Here is a 10,176-nt window from a genome sequence, read left to right as displayed (position 1 = left end):
ATGTACATACAAGCAAAGGGCGTTTTCTATACTGATTATTTAATTAGCAATGAAGAAAGTCATCAATCCATGCAAAAGAGTAAGTCACAATGCACAATAAAGTTGAAATAAATTTTAATTTAAGGTGTCTATGAAAAAACAATGAAACTATGATTAACCAAATTATAAGTATATTACTTCTCAATTGCCTTAAACTCAAATACTAAAGCATTCATGGCTTATGCATATGGAGAAAACCAAATTTATGCTCACCTACAGGCTTGTCAATTCCGTTTCTGTTATATGTAATTAATGTGGGTTGAATAGATCAACGGGAATTTGTTGTGGTATGTAAGAGAAAAGCCACACGTTTCTTCCGTAAAAACCAAAACAAAGAACTTGCAAAGCAACAAGAACTTCTCACCTAATATCTTTCTTGTTGTTTGAGAAACACCGCATATTACTAACCGAAAGAGAGCCTTCTCCACGTCCAAATGGTTTTTTCAAGGTTGTTCTGCTGCAACGATCAACGATGCTTTTTGAATATTCAACTATATGTGATTGATTTCAAATGAGTTTTTCTTTTATGTATAGTAACATAAGTAAAGTTTTGGGAATTACGTTAAGATGTGGCTGCAGTTAGCTGGATAGTTACACATGCGGCTGCACTAAAAACACAGATCTGATGGAGTTGTGTAATTCACTTTTTTCTGGTTTGAACAATATTCACTTAGTTTACAGCAGTGTCATTGTCGCTAGTATTAGGTTTCAAAACTCCATTGGAAAACTTAGACATTCAATATGTGCTTAGAATACTTCATTTTATGAAAATAATTATTTCTTTTCTAACAAAAGACGATACAAAACACCACCATAATTGGTCTTCATTCTTCAAGAGCAAGAGTAATACGGGTTTCTAATCAATGGACCATTGTGTACTGTTTTTCCTATTATTATTTAGGAAATCACGGGGCTATATAAGTACAGTATTTTTAGCAAAAATATATATATTTGTGAATTTAAACGTACGTATATTCTTTCTCAGTTGGTCCAACAGTGAATAATTGCATGGCAAAGGCTCCTTTGAGCCACTGAAATTGCATATTCGATCTTTTCTGGCTGTGCTTTAATTGGGTTGTAGAATATTAGTAAGTACTCTAAAGGTAGAAGACCAATGTATATGGGGTAGTAGTCTTTCATCACATTTTTCAGGAAATAATATTACGTAGTTTAAAACTATTATGAGTTTATGATCTAAATAATTTTTCTATGATACTTATAAGTTTTTTAATTTATAATAAAAATAATAACACACAATTATATGTGATGTAAAAATTAATGGATACCATAAAAGTTTTAAACTATCTAATAATTTCTTATTCCTCAAATCTCTTTAACAGCCAAACTTAGTAACCAATTAGACACCCGGTTATATAAGGATTAGTGTGAATCGATGAGTCACTATGATGTCATCAAGAGATTGTAACAAGTAATTATTTAGTAATTTAAATTTATTATGAAAAGAACATGTTATTAGAAGTAGGTCAGTGGTTACGTAGTTGGTCCGATTATGAATATGTGATTCAGTCTTTCATTGCATGGACCACTTCCTAATTTATCTTGTTATCATTTTTCTTAATTCAATTTAACTTCATATCATAGTTCCTACCTACCAAATGTGTGTATATATATATATCAAAGATTATTTTTGTTTTCACTCTAGTTATAACATGAAATAATATTACTGTTTTGGAAATAATATATATCAACCAGCGAATATGATTTATAATTGAATAGGTTTTGGTAAATATTTGCATGTTACTTAATATAACTTACAGAGAATCAATGTATGAGTAAAATGTTTACATATACAATGATCTAATATATATACTCCTCTCCTTTGAACATAAAATTGGTGATTCATTGAGAGAGGAAGTAGCTAGGTCCTCTGAAGAGACAATTCATTAACATTTAACAGCAAGAGAGACAATAGAAGGGATCTCTACAGCCTAGTGGATGATGGAGGGAACCCCACCCTAGAATTTTTAGTTTGTCTTGTATAGGTACAACATAACTTGCACATTGAATAGGGAAAGAAGCTGACGAAAAATCGATACGAGGGCTTTGAATTCGATTCCATTTAATGAAGGAGCCCACTGTTGCCATCACCAAGAAGGGATGAGATGAGATGCTCTCAGATTGACAGCAAATTGAGCCGGACCCACCTCTTTGTAATGTGACCGAACAGAAAGAACAGGTACCCCTCACCTGTCGGAACCCAATCGATGGGTCCCAAAAGAAAATTCTAACAAAGAGATGATAATACATTGAATCATTTAATATTTTTAATAATTTAAGAAGTCAAATATTAGACATTTTTTAAGTTTCTAAAATATCAATGCTTTAACTTCATATTTGTTTTTGAGCGAAGACGCTTATTACTAAATTCTTATAATTATGATTTGACAAGTTATTTTTATATTGATTGTTGATCGATTAATTGTTTCAAGAGATGATTAATTGGATTCATTCAGTCTTGGGCCAGGGTCCATCTTTAACCCACTGAAAATATTAGGTAGCTAAAATAAATGGAACTGTAGAAATTAAAAGGGCTTATATACTGTATAGGTTGATATAGGCTATGGTATAATCAGCCCATGTGGTGCTACCAATGCCCATTGCGATAGGATGTCAGGGTACGGAGGAACAACTCTATCCTAGTAGCCTAACCGTTACAAATTTACAATCATTTTGAGACAATTGCGTTCTGCACTTCCCCAATTGCTTCTAGAATGATAATTCTGAAACCAATGTGTGAAGTGCAAAAAATAAAAATATCCTCATTTTGATAAAGCTAAAAATCCTTCTTTGCGTTGCATGGGCCCATCTTTAGAGCTCACTCCTCACGCCTTCCCCCAATTACTTGACATTATGCTGCAAATATTAGTTGATGGTCCATGCAAATCAGAAAATCTTTTTTTAGAAAATAAAAAATCATGTAAGAAAAGTTTAAGTAGAAATGAAGAATTGGAGTATTTTTGAAGAAGGTGGAGATATTAGCTTACTAAATAAGTGGAAGAAGGTAGAGATATTTATTTTAATCGTGCAACAGTGTATAGTGGTGATGTGAAAAGTGTCCCATTTATATAAGGCACTAGATGTGAATGAATCATGGCCCTAATATTCGAATGTAACCATGGTCGTCATAGTGCTAGCATGGAGATGTGAGTTAGTTGCTTAAATTTTCTATTTTTAAAGCATAGGAAAACATAGAGTGTCGCGCGGCTGTTATTTAGTGGGTGAAGTACTAATGTTCCACATCTACTAAACCAAATTTAAAATGAGTATAGATTGTAGATTAATTTTTTGGTTTTCAAAAATGAATAATCATAATTAATTGTTCGAAAAAACAGCGACACGAACGGTGGATAAGGTTGGAGCCGAGCTACAAGTTGGAATTGGCAATGGGGGTATTATAAAGGGCACATTTATCTAGCAATCATCACTTATCAGGAGTCAGGTCAGGACCACCTAGCCATTCAAATACTTGGCTGAAGAAAATCCTTTCTGTATAATTTGCGGATTGGGTTTTATGACTTTATCTCATCATCATACTTTGATTTATAGATTATGTTTCTTTAACAATTTCAAAACGGAATCATGTATATATAGTTGTTCATTCTATTTTTTTCGTACTGATTGGAAAGATTTTTATCTATTCATCAAATATATGGACAATTTTTTTATAATAACTATTTTTTTATTGCATCAATTAATGTATTTTATAAATTTAGTCATTTTTAATAAATTTCAGTCTAGAAAAAACATTGGAAAGCGAGTGTTTGAACGCACATTTTGAATGAAGAAAAATTATGTCAAATATCTTAATTAAGATCGTCTGGGTTGACGTAGAAAATCACATCGCAAACTTCATATTAAACATGTACTTATTTTTTGTCTAGGTCCGAATCATAGGCCCACTTTGTAAGAATGGGTTACTTTGGCCCAAAGCGTTGAACCTGCCTAGCTAAATTGTAGAGTTTGACTGAAATAGATGTCCCAGGTGTAGGATTGCTAAATGCACTTGTGAGTAATAAAATACACATCAAGCTGAAGTAAAATTACTCTATTGTTATTCCAAAAGAAGACACAATAATATTGCCTCCGAGAGGTCTTCAGTTTTGTGCTAGAGATTGCTCTCAAATTTTTACAAATACAATTAATGATCCTGTAATAAATAAACATTTAACACAAAGCCTAGCTATGAGTGTCGAATTATCTTTTTTATAGGTACCTACCCGTAATTTATCACGTCTCAATCTTACTAAAGAGTTTTATTATCACCACTTCATCCAAAATTTGGTCAAAATTAATAGTTTCATATGAAGCACATCAATTTTCATTAAAGATATTTAGGGTTTTATTTCTAATTTTTTTATTTCTTATTATTTGGTGGATTTGATATTTCATTACTCGTTTATTAAGTTAGTCTTCATTTAAATATCTTAATTTTATTTAGTATTCATTTTTAATATTTTGCAAGCCCGTGTAAACTTATACAATTGATTTTTTTTTTATCGTTTAGTGGGAAACACATGCGTATATATGTACTAAAAAACATGCATGTATAGAAAATTATTGGTAATTCAACAAAAAAAAGAAAAGAAAATTATTGGTAAAATATTCCTTAATAATTTTTTTAAACGAAATTTATGTGAATTTCATTAATTTAAGAGCTAAATCCACGTAAATTCTATCAGATAATAAAAATCAAACGAGTTAAAATATCAGAAAATGTGTTAATAACAACATTTATAAACAATGAAAAAGCAAGAAATTAGGATTGCATGAAATATATTTCGGGAGAAAGAAAACATGTTGAGACAGATTTTTCATAACAAGAAAAAGGTGATTCTATATGTATCTTTGAAGTTTGAATGATTCAACTTTTGGTTTGTCCATTTCTCAGATCAGTTTCCTTTAAAATATTTGAACTTCTGAACGTAAAAGCAGGAGGTTAAGATAACAATTTAATTTTCACTGTTATAAACTGAAAGGTAAGAAAAATGCGTATAGCCTATTATCCAATCACCATGTTTTAATTTTTGCTCTTCTAAGGTGTGTGAATAATGAATGTTCACCTAACATTTTTGTTTACTATCCAAATATCATGTTAAGCTAAAAACTTTTTAGATAGGTATCTTTTGGAATTCGATCGATCCCACATGATATAATCATTTCATTCTCTGAGAGTAATACAGTTTGTTCTAAATTGCTGGTTTTGCCTCTGTTTCAGTATTTTTGGATGATTGAGGGTGTTTGTTTTTCTATACTGGACCTAGTAGAAAAGAAAAAGGTTGCAGCCCGGTGACACAAAAGACAAACAAAAAGAATGCAAAGTTATATTAGCCTATTTAGGTTCTAGATATCGAGAATGACCAATCCACAAGAACTGGGTACCGTGTTAGATTGTGATGTGTTCAATAAAAATGTTAGTTAATTTAATACATGGTTAGTACGGTAGATTTCTGTAGTCATGTGAATTACTATGACACCAGTTATTAATTATATCTTAGAAGTACAACATGCTAAGCTATGTTTGGCTTACCGTTGAAGGATGCCAAACGTATTTTTAGAGAAGGGACTCGTTTGTATCTTTCGCTCTCACTGTACTTTTGAAAGGGTTTAAACAGTACCTCAATCAGTGGTTAAAAAATATTCACTTCTTTATTTCAATGTTTTGAAATGAAGTATCCCTGTACCTTGTATTGAAAAGTGGGGTTTTCTTCCACTAAAGTCAGAAGCTATAATGATAATGTAACTATTAATTGAAAAAATTGCTATTAAAATTATAATTGAATGTATGTACTTGTATAATAAAATAAAACTCAAATTAGAAAAACTAAATCCTTAGTATTTGTATAATTACTGAAAGTTACAATTCAACGAGTGATTGTATACATGAAACGGCCATATATACAGGACTCAGTACTAGTTAGCAGCTGGAGGTAAGCCACATTGGCAAATCAACATAACATTTATAATTGCTTAGAATAGTCACCTCAAAAGAGAAAATTCAAATTCCAAAACCATTCTAAGATATATTCATGAATCATAAACATATCATCACGTATCTGGCATGACGTTAATAGTTTGGCCTTCCACATATGGCCTAATGAAAGTCCTCCGCCACCACACCTCAAAAGCTCTCTGAAGATTGGGACAGCCATCACCAGTTTTCAAGAAACTTCCAACCCATGAAAGCAAAATACTCTGCTGATCCTCCAAAGGCAAGGTGAGAATTGTCCTTCCAATTCCTTCCTCCACAAGTTTCCTATCGAATGACCCGCACCCGTGCTGCAACCAGTTATAGTCATTGATTAGAGGCTGTAGCCATGTCTGCAACAAGAACTGGCGTGTGTTCTTTGATGGCAAAACCTCCCCTCTTCCAATGCCAACATATAGTCTTCCTGAAATGCAACTGACATGATAACGAAACACAATCGGAAGCTTTCCATGAAGGGCTGCCAATTCCTGCTGGTTTGCCCACATCAGTGCAAAATCTTCAGCAGCTTGTTTGTCAACTAAAATCTCAAGCAACCATGACAAGTTATCAGCTTCAAGAGCTATATGTTTTACTACAGGTTCTTTGTTATCACTAAAGCCTGGCTCTGCCACCTGGTTGAACAGACACAATAAAGAATCCATGCATCTTCTGCATGACTTATTAATCATGTCATTACAGAGGTCAGCTGAGCCTGAAGAACTTGGAAGACTGTTATTCTCTCTAAGGAGCTTTAGAACTATGGATTTCATCTCTCGGCGACCTCTCTCCTCATTGCTTTTGAGAACAAGTTCAACAATGTGGGAGAGGGTATCTTTTGGGGCATTAGAAATATCAGGAGAAACTCGTTTTAGCACCGGATTTACCCCGATTCCTTCTCCTTGGAGTCGTAGGACGGTTGCGATCACCTTTTCTTCTTCTTCCTTTCCATTCCAAGGGACTGCCTCCAAGTACTCCAAACATGATTGGATACATGAGCTGAAGCCAAGGAATTCTGCGACCTGCAAAATTGTTTCTTTTAGATTACATGTCTAGCAATGGTGTATAATCAATCAATATTTAGTGGTTCATTCCTAGCAAATGATAAAATGGTGAAACAAGGACGAGAAAGATTTCAAATGAAGACAATATTTAGCAAGAAGTTATTACGCTCTACCTTTCATAATGAAGCCTTATAGAGAACAGGCCAGAAATATTTTGACCCATGATAAAATATTATGATCTTACAGGGAACTGGGCACAAGAATTACCTGATACTAGTTTACAGTATAACAAAGCAGTAAAAAATATTTTTTTCTTCAAGAATAATTCTAGTCAAATGCTAATGAGTGCCCTTGAGGTAGTATTAGACTATTAATTAGTTAAGGAACAAAAAGTATAAAGCATTTAATAAAGGGAACATATTGAAAAAACAAAAATCATTTCCTACTTGCTTTTTAAAAACAATTAAAAGCAATCTAATAGAGCGTATTGAATGCTCCTTAGAGTACTAGTAGTTAATAAAACCCATAATTCTAAATGCGCTTTATGTTCCTAAAATATTAAATGCGTTTCCTCTTTATTTAATATTTTCTTTTTAAAATATGGAGAATATGACATTACTCTATCTTTATTAAGTTTATATTTAGAACTATTCCATGAATAAAAAAAAAATAGACCTATTTAAGACAAAAATGCAGTGGATTGCAACATTAAGAATCTAAATAGTATTGTTATAAATAAAAAAGAATCTAAATAGTATTGATTAAATTCAATATACATTAAATTATATATATTGGGGAAGAAAAAACCATGCTGAAAATATTTATCATGGTGGAGCATGAATTAACTCGATAAGAAATATAATTGATGAGAAGAGTTTAAATATTCCTTAATGGAGATATAAACACAAGCTTCCAAGGAAGCATAGTATTTCAGACAAACAAATAGACAGCACCAAAAAAATAATCTGAAAAATATAAGTACTACTAAGAAATTCTTAGTAGTATTATAGTAAGAAGTAAGAACAAAAGAGTAATAGCAAAGAGCATATTTCTTCTTTCCCAGAAATGCCTTAACACAACACAACAGAATTAGCAGCAAAGCATGACAGAGTTAGCAAATCACCTTGAGTATTCGAAGAATGCGAGAAACACTTTGCTTCATTAGCTGCTGTTTCATTTCTTTGCAGTACATAAGCCCAACAGTCTCAACATATATTTCAACATCCTCACAGTCATCAACTTGGAGACATGACAAACTAGATTGTTCAGAAAGTTTATCAGCAAAGAAGCTACTCTTCTCTATTAGAACATCCCTGTGCACACTTAACTTCACACAAAATCCCTGCTTTCCAAGGAGAAGCAGCTTCATGTCAAAAGTTCCAGGTTCACCAAACTCAATAGCCACCTTTTTGGGTGCTCTCTGTGCAGGCACAGAAGTGCTAGTCGGAGGTCTTTCTGGATCATCATTACATTGTTGAGCATCTGAAACCGCCAATCTTGAAGGGGAAGGCACTGTTTTTCTCTGACTCTCCGAAACAGCCTTTTTCTGGGAACTAGGCTTTGGAGGTGGTGAAGAGGGTTTGAGTTTATTCAAAGGGTTTTGAGGTTTGAGGCTTTTCTGAAACCCAACAGGAGTAGGGCAACACCAAAATCCTTCAGGGGTGACAGCAATTGGAACATTTCTAATCTTTGTTTGACCTTGCTCTACCCGGGTAAGCCTAATATCCCCCATAAGTGACAAGGATTCACAGCTAATATGGAACAAGATATAGCAATAGCATCACGGTGAAAATGATGCAGTGGAGACAAATCTTTGTTTCTCTATTTAACAACCAATTTCTTAATTTCCCCTCATAAAATATGGAAAATAAGCAAAATGAAAAGCTGCAATCTTTGAAGCTGATCTACTTCCCCCAAAAGAACCGGTGCCACTGCAGTTTCACACAAAGTGCATGGAACAATATGAGGAATGTTCAATGGACTGAAAATTTGATATTTTTCTCAAATGGGAAAAAAGATTTGAACTGAAAAACCAAAGCAGAACGGCAGGAACATATGCAGAAAAGCAGAAGAATTTTTTAATAGAAAAAAGTATAATAACCAAGAAGTTCTATATCTGACCTCATCAAAGTGAACTACAGATCAGCCAGCACACAGAAAATGACCCTTGTCTCTCTTTGGACACTAGTAACAACTAGTAAACGGCAAAAGCAGAAAACTTACCAAACATTGGTCATATTATGAGAAACCTCTGAAAACCCATGTCGTATCCAATGTTTTGTTTAAGCTCAGAGCTTTAAAAATGATTGAAGAGGAGCTGAAGAGTTTACCATCAAGGGAACCAGTGAACACAGAGTTGCAGGGAGGAATAATGAGTTTAGTTTGGACCCTCTTTAATTTGTGAAGAAATAGAGAACACCACGAGACCCGAAAAAAGAGAAAAGGGAGCTACCAAATGAAATGAAATGGAATGGATGATGATGGCTTATGGGCTTTGTTTTCTTACTTTCCACTTTACCAGTTCCATGCTTTTGATGATTTGGGTCTGAGAATTTTTGCATCACTTGGCCCCCCAGGATTCAACCATTTCTCTTCCTCTCTAATTAAAAAAGAGATTTTTTAAATAAAAAATAAATGAAGTATTAGTACCTTTTTCTTTTATTTATCATGTTTCTCCTATTGTAATTCTCTATACACAACTCAGCAATCAAAAGCACGCGTCTCATTTTATTGTTTTGTTTTATTTATTATTAAGTTATTGTTTTGTTGGTTCTTTATGTATGTCACTGTTGCTTTTATCATGTACTCATGTAGAGAGTAGAGTAAAGCTAAAGTATGTATGCTTGCTTGTACATGGTGTAATTACAAGTACGCCCTTGGAGCTCAAGTTGAGTAGAAGAGAAGAGGAATCTTGATATTGATAGCAGCAGATCGGTGTCAGAAAGGTGTTAAGGTTTTTCTCTTTTTTGGTTTTTTTTTTTAAAGAGGCAGTTACCCGTGGAATTGTAGTGGTAGGATATAAACATGAAAGCGATGGATATATGGTCCTAAAATATGGATATTCCAAGAATAGACGGCGGTGCTGCCTTTTCAATTGACCACTTTTTGCTATGCTGCATTTTACTTACAAGTTTCATCACTAAATTCATT

General features: G+C 33.3%; 1 protein-coding gene across 2 annotated transcripts; it reads right to left on the bottom strand.

Moving 5' to 3' along the window:
* Positions 1 to 5,872: 5,872 nt before the first annotated feature.
* On the bottom strand, positions 5,873 to 9,635 carry LOC114376655 (BTB/POZ domain-containing protein At3g50780-like). Of its 2 annotated transcripts, none has more exons than XM_028334861.1 (3): positions 9,148 to 9,635; positions 8,150 to 8,957; positions 5,873 to 7,044 (listed from the first exon to the last, which is right to left on the bottom strand). In XM_028334861.1, the coding sequence occupies exons 2-3, from the start codon at positions 8,756 to 8,758 to the stop codon at positions 6,106 to 6,108; spliced, it is 1,548 nt and encodes a 515-aa protein (XP_028190662.1). In that variant the 5' UTR covers positions 8,759 to 8,957; positions 9,148 to 9,635; the 3' UTR covers positions 5,873 to 6,105. The 2 variants fall into 2 exon arrangements, with proteins under 2 accessions (XP_028190662.1, XP_028190663.1); XM_028334862.1 differs by having other exon boundaries at positions 9,250 to 9,635.
* Positions 9,636 to 10,176: the final 541 nt, after the last annotated feature.

Source organism: Glycine soja, chromosome 11 (assembly GCF_004193775.1).
Source record: "Glycine soja cultivar W05 chromosome 11, ASM419377v2, whole genome shotgun sequence".
Classification (NCBI taxonomy): Eukaryota; Viridiplantae; Streptophyta; class Magnoliopsida; order Fabales; family Fabaceae; genus Glycine; species Glycine soja.
This window is presented reverse-complemented; position numbering and strand designations above follow the sequence as displayed.